The sequence below is a fragment of the Anoplophora glabripennis genome, unplaced genomic scaffold (genome assembly GCF_000390285.2).
Source record: "Anoplophora glabripennis isolate ALB-LARVAE unplaced genomic scaffold, Agla_2.0 scaffold1, whole genome shotgun sequence".
Lineage (NCBI taxonomy): Eukaryota > Metazoa > Arthropoda > Insecta > Coleoptera > Cerambycidae > Anoplophora > Anoplophora glabripennis.
The window spans coordinates 4,322,450-4,337,205 of record NW_019417028.1 but is presented as its reverse complement, the minus strand read 5'-3'; the positions used below and the strand labels follow the sequence as shown (position 1 = coordinate 4,337,205).

The 14,756-nt window shown below is 33.9% G+C and overlaps 1 protein-coding gene across 1 annotated transcript in view; it reads left to right on the top strand.

Moving 5' to 3' along the window:
- LOC108917520 (chondroitin sulfate synthase 1) overlaps nucleotides 1–14,328 on the top strand; it is a 36,154-nt gene extending 21,826 nt beyond the window's left edge. Inside the window, exons 4-6 of the mRNA XM_018724195.2 lie at nucleotides 7,923–8,063; nucleotides 13,545–13,725; nucleotides 14,318–14,328. Of these exons, the coding sequence (XP_018579711.1) occupies nucleotides 7,923–8,063; nucleotides 13,545–13,725; nucleotides 14,318–14,328 (333 nt within the window). The remainder of the gene's footprint in view (nucleotides 1–7,922; nucleotides 8,064–13,544; nucleotides 13,726–14,317) is intronic.
- The last annotated feature ends 428 nt before the right edge of the window (nucleotides 14,329–14,756 follow it).

Genomic DNA, 14,756 nt, shown 5'->3' with positions numbered 1-14,756 from the left:
ATTTTGTTTTACATTCTTTTGCCTGATGTTCAAATTGGTAAATATTAACTGATTTTAAATTCGCTTTTTTTCCGTAAACGGTCAATCTAATCGATTTACAACAAAAGACCTCTTTCGCAAGACGATCTTTAGACTTTTTAATTTTTAGAGAACCGCAAATAAAACCGTTGTAATTTCTTCCCTACATTAAGTGTACCAAATTTGAAAAAAAACACGTAATTTGCGCACAATCTCAGCTACACACTCTCCGTACTTGTAATGAATCTTCACAAAACCACCCTATATTTCTAAGTCTTTGATCCCTACCAACAGGACTCATGTACCCAGGTAATCTGATTTTTCACACGATTCACTTGACTGGCACTTGAAAGCAGTGGGAGAGCAACGAGAAGAAAGCATAAGGCCTCTTAGTATTCCGCATACGTCGTTAAACCGACTTTAATGAATGCTAAGAAACCTATGTATATGCAAGCACGGTCGTGTAAATTTAGAGTATGCTCAACAGATTATATTCACACCATTTTTTTTTATTTTCGTAAACTGGCGTTAAATTCATGAATCGGGCTTTAGTACTATTTCAAACGTTTGTTTTTTTTTGCGGTTATGTACTGTTAACTATGCAATGTCCTGCATAGTAATTTCCACAATGTTTTGCGTATCTGGTGTGTAATGAGAAAGACGTTAATGCTTTACTCGATGACACAGTCGCGCATTTCGGTGACTTCACAACAATTAAAACCAGTTGCAAGTGGTAGAAGTGCTGCAAGACGCTTTTTATTACCACCCATTAATGGTTCTTTTCGGCCGGTCTGTTTCTGGGCCTGTTTCTCCTCAAAAGAGAGCAGGCCATTTATTTCAACGACAGTTGCATGCTATGGGAGTTGAACTTCGTTGGATATAATTATGTTAAGTTGTTAACAAGACCAGACGTCAATTATTTCTGGCTAAGACGATTTGTCTGGTCGCTATGATTGCCTGTTCTTCATTGGAGAGTTTGCATATTGACGTTTGATATTCGGTTTTAAGAAATTTAGGAACTGGACGGAAATTGCCGTTAAATTAGCATTCTCTTGGCTGTGCCAAAAAAATAGGTCTTTTAATCTTACTACTGCAAATATACAAGGTTTATAACGCGCGAAACTAATTTACTTCTAGTCTGAGAAAAGGAAGCCCTGAACGTGTTTTTATCTAAACAATTTTTTCCTCTGTATTTTTTTAATACATTCTGTCGGATTGTGTTAACATGTGGGTAATTAATAGGTGCTCAATGACAGGAGGAGGTTATTTTAGGAAAACAGTGTTATTAAGGTGGCACTTTGATATACAGAGTGGTTCAAATTTAAATGAAAAAACTTTAAAGGTTAATGTTAATTTGTCATGTTTCTCTTTTTCCTTTTCCTTTTCTTAAACATCGATCTTGACATTATCGTAAAAGTTCTGTCAACGCTAGAAGTTCGTTCATTTAAAGTTGTATCACCCCGTATATCTTGAACGTAATCTAGTTGAAATTGTTGAGATACAAATCTAATCTAATTTTGATTGACGTTAGTCAATAGAAATCCATTATTAGATCTCTATCTCGGTCTGGTTTGTATTTTAAAATAATTAATCTAATTATACTTCGAAAGAAAATTAAATTCTTTAGAATTTGTTAAGATTTATGTTATGTATCTCGTTCAAAAATATTATTCCACTGTCATTGGTTGTTATTAAATAGTAGATCATTATCTAAAACCACACCTCTCGCTAGTGTAAATATATTCATATCATTTAGTCCTTAAGTGATTTTATTTCGAGTAACGATGATATTTTCAGGGTGGTTTCTCTCATTTTCCCAAGAGATACGTAAAAAATCTCGATCTAAATATTGCCAGTTGAAAAACATTGTAATTGTTAAATTACGAGGCATATCCACAAAGTACTGAGATTCTAATGCCCTGTGATTTTTGTTTCCGACAAAGTTGGCACACAGCATTCAAAGTCAAGGTGTTGAGAGCAGAACGCGAGCTCATTTGTCTCGGTTAATTGAGAACTGTTGTTGTAGTGGCGTGTTGAAATGAATGCCGCTATTCCGAAGCCCGGTATTTTTGAGGAAGGTATCAGAAAGCTCATCCTTGTCACAAAATGCATTGAGGTTGCAAAATAGCTTTGATGTACCTTTCTGAACATATAAATTTTTCATAAGTCTTTTCGATTTTTAAAAAATTGAGTACTCTTACTTTGTGAATATGCCTCGTATATAGTCTTTAAAGAAATATCTCAATTTCTTATTATTCTAACTTAGACACACGATAGATAGGTATTTATTATTATTTTTTTAAGTGGCTTGCTTGTAAATGAAATTAATGAACCTTGAAGTAACAAAAAAACAAGAAAAATTTTAAAGTAAAAATACAATACCTATAAAAAAATAATATGTTAAAAAAATAATCAATTGGCCCTATCTCTCGGAGAATTGAAACCACCCTGTACAGAATAACGTTCCATTCTTTAATTTTTAGTTGCTTCGCCCAAAGAATGACGCATTATTTTATTTTACCAATTACTTGTACTTGTTTTATGCAGGGATTTTTTTACTGTTAAGTTTTTAATTCTAACCACGACTTGTGTGGGAGAAGGGGCGGTGTATTAATCCGTACAAATAGCTACGTTAAACAAAGATTCCAGACGTATCCAAATAATTTATTTATTTAACATTACGTCAACGTATTGTACGTATATCCTTGGTCAACGGTGATATTATCAACTTTCGTGTCCTATAGCAAAGTCTAATTACGTGTCTTCACCGTGATCGAGATAAGGTCAGTGCGTTAATTTAATTCAATTGGAACGATTTAATCAATAAATCTTGTACTTAATTTATACCCGCGTTTTGAAATACTATTTCACAACAGAAATTTCAAACTGTTTATCGACAAAATTGGGTTGTGTTTCCATTTAAAAACGTCTGTAAATAGAAATTTAACCTTTCGCCTCAAATATCGAATATTATCAGTGATTTATTTCCTTTATTTCGTAGTCGCTGTTAAACTACAACAGTCATTGTCTTATAATAATTCATAAAGCAAATGGAATTTTAAGTGCAAACGCAGAATCGTCACCAAAGTAACGTTAATTAATTGTAATTTGTACGTTTATTTCTTCAAGGCGATCAGCTAAATTATCATATGACGTTCTCGAATGAGCCGGTATACGAATTTTTTTCAAAGCATCAAGAACTAATTCTGATTTATGCAGCATTTTGCGCTGGTCCATAAAACTAGAAAATCAAATAAACTCAGCATTGCTCATTACCGATAAAATTACGAAAATAAATCTCGACGCGAACTTATTTTTTTAGCTCGCGATTCTACGATCTACCGATATACATACTAAATGTTGAACAATTAAACAAAACTGGCAAACCGGTTGTAATATGTATATTAAGTCTCAATGTAGTTGTTTGTTTTGTTGGTCTTTTTAACGTCCTATCATACAGATTTACCCATTTTTGTGTGTAACGACTTAGATATGCACTTTAATAAACATGTTTTTATAATTCCATCTACAACAACTTTGTGGTAAAATGTTATTACATTTCCGTTATCTTATTTACTTCGAAATATCTCGAAAAAACAATAGTTTAAACAACAAAGGTTTCTTGAAATGTTTCTCTTCCGAAAAACATCCTGTGTAAAATCCCTCAGAGTGCCGTCAATGGCGATTAATAATAGTAAACAGTACTTGATTATACCTTCAAAAAACTCTTATGATCTCATTTGTCGTCTCAATTTTTTGTTTTGCTCTTTATAATTGGTAAAACCCATTTGAGTCACTTTTAATATTTATTACTGTGTTTACCACCATATGATTGTACATACTTAAGGCTTAAGTGGTCCACTTTGCATGGCACTTTGGCATCTCTAACATCATCTTTCATCACAATTATCAACTTTTTCGAAAAAAACTCAATAAAAAAAAATAATACGTCTGCAAATTTGGGCTAGAAAGAAGGTATAAATAATAGGTGTAATTATTTTTTTTCGCCATATCGATTATATGCAACACTTATTTGCGGTTAGAAACCACGCTATTTTTACCATGCACGAAATAGAAGTCGTCCTTATTGTGGTGAACTAAAAAAAGGAGTAAATTTTCCATAAAACTTGTTACTTTTTAAGTGCAAATATCGACAACTACGTTAGCATCATTTCGAGTGCAGTGAAACTGGAATTTTGAACTGGAACTATACTAAAGATGTGTTGTAGTTCAGTGAACATAGCCATTAGTTTACTGAACTGTAAAAAAATGTGTTGCACTCTGTTGAACCGTTGAAAAACCACCCAAGCGCTGGATACACAAAAACTAGTAGAATAGGCTGCTGGAAAGGCAATTTGTCTCTGTCATTTATCCATAGCTTTTTATGTATCGTTATTTGTAGAATTGCGTTCTTTTGTTGGCCGTAACTGTTCCCAATACAATAAAATTGCTAAAGTTACCTTCAAAATTTGAGCGACAATACTGATTCCAAGTATATATTTCAAATTATCTCTCGAATGCATCTGGACAGTCTCAGTTTTTTAGCTACGAAAAACTGTAACGCTTCCTAACTTTTTAACACCCATTATGCTGGCTAAGCAAATAAACAGAGCTTATCTCCTATCGAGAATCATCTGCCGGGAACTATCCAAATTGATAAATTGGATAGCTTGTAAAACAGCACTCCAATCGTTCGAGAAATGTGACGCACATTTTTCAACCTTGTAATTTTTTTATGGAATTTTTTACACCTGAATTTAGAATCGCTTGCACAGATCATCTTGTACAACTTGCCAAAAATAGACCCACTGACGTACCTCTCGGTCGATGGGAAATCTACAGGGTGTCCGCTTTGAAAGACAAATGAATTTTTTAATGTATGAAATGCGAAGTATAAAATAGGAACAAAGTTTGGTGAAAACGGAGCACCTAACCTTAAAATATATAAGTATTTTTTTCTATTCTAGTAGGCTAGTCTTAATTTTCTATTTCTAAGGCTTCAGGGCAGAGATCGAGCCGCGTTCGCTTGAACTGGACCCTGTACAGCGATTACCTCAGCAATTCATGTAATACTAAACATCCTAATTCAAGTGTCGTTATCAACATGGAAGGTCATTATAGTAGTGGACTTTTTCTCACGATTATCTTCAATTTCGCCTCGTAGTATTAACTACTACATTGACAAACAACATTTCCACTTTACAAACGGTAATGAATTCAAAGCGAGGTCGTCGCTTTCATTATATGAATTTATTGAACAGGACGTAAAGGTTTTAATAATGTTTACAAGTGTATGACCAGTTCTGCATGGTACAGGGCTAGCCAAAATGTTAATAGTGATATAATCGTGCGTTTATAAAATTTTGCAAGGAGAAAAAACATGTGACGAGGTACAGTAGCCAAAAATAAGCAGCGCAAAAAAATTGCTATGGTTATTACTAACCTAGAGGTTTTGGTTGGAACAAAAATACTAGTAGTCCAGGCGGTATCTGTTTCGGTTGGGTAAAACGCATATGATCGGAGATTTTTGCTTTAACTGCTTCTAAATAACATCAGAAATGATAATATTTCTATGCAAATAAAAAAAAACATGGGCTTAATTGTTATTGCAAAAAAGTATAAAAAAATAGCAAAAAAATTCATTATTTTCTTGGATTTCTCGTCGACAACTTAGCAACTATTCATTTTACACAAAAATGGAAGAGGAAAAAAAGTTTTGTAATTAAATTTTGATCAAGATGGAGTTACTTTCAATTCGAAAAAATAATTATAGTTATTGCAAAAATCGGAAAAATCATTTAAAAAATTGCAAAAAATGCTAGTTTATTTGTCAATTTTTTTCAGACACTTGAATAATACCTAGGATCTTCATACTTTTCCCAATTAAACTTCTTAGTGCATAGAATCATCACACCAAATTTCATCCAATTCGGTTCGATAGTTTTTACATAATACCTAATTGTTAATTTTTTTTTAAATTAAAAAATTTTCAAAATCAAATTTCTAAAAATCTAAAGCCTTTGAATACTTGAAAATTTCACCACAAAAAGAAGAGCTCTCAAGCTTTAAAATGGTTTTTGAAAAATTCAAATCGGACGATTAGGTGAGCCGTGGTGATTGTTTAAACATTTTCGCAATTTTCACGCTTATAAACAAATGCAATAATTTAATGTTTTTTCAATTTTTTTTTATTTTAAAATATGGTTTGAAAGTACTCGGAAAGACGAGTATTTTAAAAAATAACCTGATGATCCACTCATTATTTTCGGAGTTATAGCCCGTTAAAGTTAACCCTTATTTACAGCAAAACTATAAGGGTATAAGGGCTGTTTTTTGAACTAATAGGTTTGTCATTCTGAGTACTTTCCAGATATAAATTTTCAAAATTTGCAATCACGGGCGTCCCATTTAAAATGTCACTCAAAGATATTCAAGACCGCGTGAAATCAATGAGGTATCAGTGGTTGGGGGGGGAGCAAACACACAGCTACTCCGATCTGAGTTCAAAAATGCAAAAATTTAAACAATTAGGTATTATGTAAAAACTATCGAACTGAATTAGATGAAATTTGGTGTGATGATTCTATGCACTAAGAAGTTTAATTGGGAAAAGTATGAAGATCCTAGGTATTATACAAGTGTACAATTTTTTAAATGATTTTTCCGATTTTTGAAATAACAATAATTATTTTTTCGAATTGCAACTAATTCCATCTTGATCAAAATTTAATTACAAAACTTTGTTCCCTCTTCCATTTTTGCCTAAAACGAATAGTTGCTAAGTTGTCGACGAGAAATCCAAGAAAAAAATGAATTTTTTTGCTATTTTTTTATACTTTTTTGCAATAACAAGTAAGCCCACGTTTTTTTTTATTTGCATAGAAAAATTATCATTTCTGATGTTATTTAGAAGCCGTTAAAGCAAAAATCTCCGATCCTTTGCGTTTTACCCAAACCGAAACAGATATCGCCTGGACTATAAATAGTCTCAAAAGAAATGCGACCTAAAAATCACAGCGGTGGAAGGATCAAGTAGTTGTTGGAAAATAATTGAATGTTCGTTGTTTAAAGTGCATAAATGTCACAACATTTTTGTCATTACTCCATACGAACGTCAACCATATAACTTTTGTGCTTACAAATTGTTTTCTCATTCAGAAAAAGTTGATATGTTGGTAATTTACCTCGAGTCACAAAAAAATTCAAGAAGAGCTGTAGAGTTATTTCGAGAAAGGTATCCAAAGCGCCTTATTCCTGATCATAGAACTTTTACAAGATTGTAGGCGACCTTGCGACGAAATGAAGATGCTTTTTCGGTTCGGAAAAATCAAATAATTGACAGAAGAGTAAGAAACAATGTTAATACAGCTAGACTGTTGCAGTATTTCGAACAAAATCCACGAAATTCTATACAGCAGTCTAGCCGGGAATTGAATTTGGATAAATCAGCCGTTCAACGAATTTTAAAGACCAATGGATATTATGACTACAAAATTCACAATTTGGGGTATTTGCCTGAGCGTCACATTGAAAACAGACTTAATTTTATAGCTCAAATTGTAGTAAATGTAGAAACTGTTGATCAGAACCTTTTTCGGCACGTTCTTTGTACGGACGAAAGTCGGTTTGTCAGTAATGGTTTGCCAAAAAGTTCCATTCGTTTTTATCAAAATTCCGTTTCAGCGAAAAGCCCGTGACTAAATATTTACCTTAAGGAAAGCCTTTTTTTTACTATAGTCGACTCGTAAGTCGATAAATTGGTCTGTCAGGGCACAGGTCGATTATCCAATCAACCAATTCGTAGCCTATTAGTACCACTGGGTTAACTTTAGATTTATTGTTATTGTAGCAGACGGATCCTTGGACCGATTCTATTAAATAATAATGCCGTTTATTCAATACAGATGCAAGTCATCCTCTACCACAACCAGAGCGGGGAGAACGCCTTCACGGGGGACCTGAAGCAGAAGGAAGTCCACCGTGCCATCACCATGCACCCGGTGAAGCAGCCGCAGTACATGTATCGGCTGCACAGATATGTCAAGGTTGGTGAGTTTTTATTTCCGATGACACTCTGAGTGACGGCGAGGTATCTGTACCGATGAGGGGACATACCTTCGCGTCGTTACAGTTACTGGGATGTGTGTTAATCGAAAGGGGACGAGTATTTAATGAAAATTCGAAATATTCAAAATCTAAGTCCCCTTTTGACAAGTTTCGAGACGCCAAACTGCTAACCAACATTGCTTTGCTGGTACTATCAATTTAGTATTACACTTACGAAAAATACTTTTATCCGCTCCCACTATTTTTGTTACTTGAACTGTCAACAACATAATTTTCTGCAATTGTGGCTGATTTCCACCCACCATGTCTCTTGATTGCTAATACATTAACTCCGGTATTAGCCAGTAACGTTGCCGATGTTCTTCGGAATCAATGACCTGTATATGTTTCAGGACGTTCTAGTTTCAAAAACTGTGTAATCTTATTAGGAATCATAGGAGGGGTATTCTTGCCGACTGGTTGGTTGTAACATCTATCTGCTTGAAAGCCATTACAATGAAGGCATCGCGTTCCGAAACCTTAACATTTTGTTTCTGTTACATACGAGTAATTCGATAAGTATAATACCAAATGCACAAATGTCAATTTAACGTCATCGGCCGCAGTGATTCGTTTACAGCGAATAGTAACAAACTGCTGGAGATAATCCGATCGCAGAATGATTAAATGAAATGTAAAAAATTACACCGATCATTAACCACCAGCCGGCAAACCAAATTGTTGACGTAATCTCGGTCTTATTATTATTATGGATTATCTCGTCCATTTTTGACCAACTTTCCATCTCAAAAGGGTTTCGCAAGCATGAAGAAAGCGCGTGCGAATAGTTTAAAAATACCCCGTCACGTCCATTTTCACTTTCCACAAAGCAACTCCTGACAAATGATACACAAACCTGTATATTCTCGGAAATCTCGCGAGTTGTATGTACCGTACTAAAAATAAATTCACGTTTACAGACTGGCTTTTTTTACATTCATTATCATATCCGTATCTGTAGTAACATCTGTTCTGTGTATTAAATTTCTCTCTGTCCCGCGAATCCCTGGAATCGCGAACTATCACTTCTAATTTTAGTCGCGTTTCCCCTACGATTAGTTTCATTAATAAAGTGTACTATTTGGAATGCTTGGAATAATCGCATTTGGGCAACATACGACGGGATTTCCAGCAGATTTAGATACGGAGAATATTGGGTGTAGCTCTTTATATTTAATTGGGCTTAGTTTACCAGGTGCGTAAAATGCAGGAAAAAACCCAAATTGTAAATGATCATTGACTTCGCGGTATAATTTCTTTATTGCCTTTTCTATTTAAAAAATATATCGAAATATATCTTCTACTTTAATTTTTTAAAATTACTTCAAGTTTTGATACTATTTTTTAAAAGCACTGTACTTAGTTTGCTGCATTAATTATCTCTTTTAAGGAGGTTTATCTGATTTAGAATTGACAAACAAATATTCATAAAAAAATTAATATAAGCTTATTAAGGAGGTATATTGGGTTTACTCAAATGAACAGATGTACTTGAAATGTATATAGTGTATTACCCAGTGCTCCCTCTGTGCGTCATATTTTTTTGAATTTTTTTTTTAATCTAGATTTTAAGATATTGTTGTTCAAAGTTGTTCATTTTGATATAGGTTTATATGGTGATGGACGGTGCAGCTCTTTTTTTGCCCATAACTGAGAAAAAAATGTGGAAATTGTGAAACAAAACTTTTCCATAGATACAACACAGTATTATCTTAATTTTGATGTAAAACTATTGTAAGTTTTGAACATAGTACAGCTGTATTAATTAGAAACAGAAACCAATAATTGCATTTCTGTCCGACTTGAGGATTAATGTGGCAACGTCGCAATCAGCTGACAGCAAGGAGGGAATACATTTGAAAGACTTGATAAAAACGAAATAGGTTTCAAACATATACATTTTTCCTAAATCCCATGTAGATTGTTATCAACAATAAATTATCCACAACAGATGATTTTTTGTAATGTTTTTAAAAAACTAGATTAATTAAAAAAAGACTAGGAAGCTGTGATATATTTATTGTATTAAAAAATACAGTTGATAAATCCTTTTAATATATTTAATGGTTTATAAAAACATTGTAATCATTACCCAGTAATATTTAGGGTTACATAAAATTTTCTTTACTTGATTAATATAATTAGTAATACTTGAGATAAAAGCATTTGTACGGAATAATAAAGGAACATAAACAAAAATAATAAAGCAAACTTTATATTTAAAAAATTAGTTATAGTTGCAAAACTTTTGTAACATAACTAAAATAGAGATTAAAAACACAAACAGTGAGTAATAATGTAATTTCTATCACAGAACCTTCAAAATTGCATCCAACGTTTTCTTCGACTTGGACGAGAGATGGGCGCGAGTGTCATTTCATTTCTTTAGAACTAAATTAACATAATTCTCGTTGTTTTACCAGTTCACATGATTTACGGATTTTAAATAAAGGATACAAATCGAACATTCAATTATTTTCCAACGACTACTTGATCCTTCCACAGCTAATGTAATTTTTAGGTGGCATTTCTTTTGAGACTCTTTAGAACGATATTGCTTATAACTTTGAAACGAGAAGTACAATAGAAAAATTTATCTAATAAAAGTTTATTAGAAAAAAGAGAGCTTTTTAACAGAAAAAAAAATTTGTGTATGTTTCTGGAAAAAATATAATGATGACGTCATTAGTCGTTTCTTCAAATCTCAAAGATAATACTTTCTATTGAAAATGGAGCTCACCTCATCCCATTTAACACCACGAGTCCCAAATTTTATTTAAATTTTTTGTATCCTTACAGCAGGCCCATACTATAGACTTTGAGTAGAATTCTAAACAAGATACAGTTGTTGTTTCTTATTCAGCTAATTCATCGAGCGAATCTTAAATTAATTCAAAACAACATAAAACCAACAATACTGAGCCGCGAATGATATGCACGAATGAAAACTATTATACGATATGAAAGCGTGTCTGTCGGAGATTGACTTTCAACCCCTTTGGACCAATAGTTTCGCATAAGCACGTGCTTGATCATTGTTTACATGACAGTTGACACCTGATAAGTGATATGGGTGGTAGATGGGCTAATACAAACAGCCTATGTAACAGTAATAGTAATAAATAAAAAAAAGGTTAAAAGTGCCACGTACGTTTGTAATTCATGTCGTACAAATAATATTTACATTACGTTGTGGGAAATTATGTAGCAATTCATTTATTTTTCTAAGAGACACAAAAAATCTTAGGAATTTTGTTGTACTACTGTTTGAAATATAAAACAAAAGTAAAATAATCAAAGGTATCTTTTTATTCACATCTCGAGTATAAATGTGAAGTTTATGCTAGCGTACCGTTGCTCGCGTTTTTTTTTTGTTACATAGTAATCATTTAATTGTTTGTTTAACGAAATATTTGAAATATTCGTAGAAAGTTATCGAGTTTTAAGTCCGCGATACGTAATAACACTTGAATTATAGCCTTGTAAGTGTCCAATTTTATTCAGAATTATGTAATCCACATAAAACTTGTTACAAAACGTGTTCTATTGTTTACGGGATAAATCGCATTCTGGGCCGTTAAACCTTAAATTCTCGCCAGGTTAATCTCCCCTAGACGTATTTAGTACGACGGAACCGATTTATTATTTTTTAAAGCCCACTCGATCCTAGCGCGGTGTCGATTGAACACGTAAATATTAAAATCGGACGAATTTTATTGTATCTGAACAATTTCAATCAGCGAACAGCGCCTACACGTCTAACTATTTCGGTCATTGAATGATTCCCCGGTTTGCGATAAACTTGGTTGGGCGCGCTGCTTTCACTTTTGAATCATCGACAGGTTTAAATAAACAGGAGTCAATGAAAATTTATCAAGCACCGCTCTGATATTCTGGATATTCTCAGGAGACGTTTCTATTTCAAGTTCGTCCATACTGTTTTTTTTTTTGAGTTGTAAATTTGAATTGAAAGTTTAGCGGTGTTTTTTTGACCCCTGTTATCAAAAGTCGACGTTTTCGTTGAATTTTCAGTTAACAAAGTGAGTGTTTATTAATACTAAATGTAATAACTGTTCAATTACTATAAATATTCATTCAAAAAAATTAACAAAATGTAATGTTCATGAAATATTTCTATTAAGTAGCAGTTATTATAAACAGGACGATTGCAATTTATTTTGCACTACATGTAAATTGAAAGTGCCGATATTGAAGCGAGTTAAATTTATGCCAGATCCAGTGCTGTCAGTTATTGCAGCTTTTAATTCTGGGTGTTCAATGAGGCTGCTACTGTAATTGTTTAAGTTTACTGCACGCGTCGTGCTTTTGGCAAGTTCCGTTGGTTCTTCTGAAGATGGTAACAATTTATTTGCGATTGAAATTCTATTTTGTATAGAATCTTATATGTATATCTCCGCTACAGTACCATGTGGTTTAATGGTGGTATTATCGGAAATTCTTATAATAGTAATTGAATCTTTGTTTGCTATATTATCTTTGGTAGTTCATCTCTTCTCAAAGCTCCACAAACACCAATTATTAGAATGACCTAAAAAGTTGTCCAAAATTAGTTTGCGTTCTCGAATGGATATTTTTCCACGCTAAGCTTGGCAAAGTAACTTCCATTCTCGAACGAAATAGTACCATTTCCAGTTTTAGATATAAAAATAACTATAATCAATATTTGATCGTGCAAAAAAACGTCATAAACACTGCGGTCATTAAGTGTCCTACTGATTTAGGACATTAAAAATAAAATGCCGGGAAAAGCTATTCTGGAATATGTGGTATACTAGAAAGTACATAACGCTTAATCGACCGATACATACTTTGCAAAAAAAAGCGCACGTGTCTACAGTAAAACTGCGAAAATATCTCAGGGCCGTGCAAACTGGGTCGTCTCTGTATATTTTTCCAATTTTTAGGAATCACTAACGGATTCGAGGATGTGCTTTCTATTTTCGATAAGTGTTAATTGGACGTGCCGGATGAGAATGTTTTATAAACATTTCCGTGGTGTTTACTACGTTTAGGCACGAGCCGGACCAACAGTGACAGTCCTTGATCTTTGCATCTTGACACATTTGTTAGGTTGTAAACGTAAAGTGCAATTAGGCGGCTGAAGATAGACTTATTGGAAGATAATTTGCTCGCGACCGCTGTCACTTAACAGAAATATTGTTTACAGAATCAATAACACATGATTGGTTACAGGTTTGAAAACAAGCTTTGACCTTTCTGGTGTATTTTTAAATATTTTGCAGTTAAAAAGTTTTGTATACTTTCTTCAATTTTATACTCGGGTCTCGGGTGGATTCATATAAATGCAGGATATCTCACTACTTTTTAAGTACCTATCAACATAGTAATCGTTACGCTTGACTCCCCGAGCTTGCTTTCTCAAGGTGACAATTTTTCAGGGTTTGAAAATTCAGAACGACCAGCAGGAGAGCATCCTGCTGCACCGAGACATCGCTCTGTCTATGCAGGAACTGGGATACCGTGTCAGTAGACTAGATTTCGCCGAACTCGTGAAAGGCCTGCCGCTGTTTCCTATACACCGTGGAGCCGATGGCTATCTTGGTGACACCAATGTCTTGGGTAAGTGTATGTTTTTCGCAACAATATATATCAACCTTTCCAGTTGAATTTGCGTGTTTTATATGACTTTTGTCCAGGTAGGTGTCTTTGTATGGCAAATTCGCGGTTTTTCTATTTATCGGGCATGGTAAGGCTCATTATCGACGGCAATCGCTTCATTATTTCGAATACATCGCCATCTGTGCGTCCAAGAGATTGTACCTTTAATCAATCAATTTAATTGAAATCAAATGCGTAGATCTTCCTACGGACTGCATATTTAACGTCGTTGCAATTTCAATGTTTTTCTGTCCCGAATTTCGCTTTTTTACACTTTTCAACGGTAATTTCGGTGGTTTACGAACACCCCAGTTTTAAAATCGGACGCTAAAACCGACTTTCTAATTTCTACGCTTATGACACGCACTGACACGACTCGAGCTGGAAACTGAAACAGGGTAAGTGTGCGTGATTAGGTTGAACATACCGGAACAGTATGGGGAACGAACGGCACAATACATTTTCCGTACAGGAAATAGGCAACATTTTTTTTATTTGATTAAGAAGTTGTAAAGATTGCGATTTTATTCCTTTAACAATCTATATGTCTTAGATAAATCCTAACCGCACCCTTCTAAGTCAAGAAATAAAAAAGTTACAGGCTGTTCGCAAATGTAAAAAGTCACGTGACTTAAAACGTGCCCTAAGTCGAGAAATAAAAAAGTTACAGGCTGTTCGCAAATGTAAAAAGTCACGTGACTTAAAACGTGCCCTAACAAATCCCTTCCCTTCCATATCTTTTTAACCGTTGAAAATATCGAAAAACTAACTCTGGCGTCCCGCACCCTTCTAAGTCGAGAAATAAAAAAGTTACAGGCTGTTCGCAAATGTAAAAAGTCACGTGACTTAAAACGTGCCCTAACAAATCCAACGTGCCCTAACAAATCCCCTCCCTATCTTTTTAACCGTTGAAAATATCAAAAAACTAACTCTCTAGAATTTCGTCCGAGGATTCCAACAAACCAAACCGCACCCTTCTAAATCGAGAAATA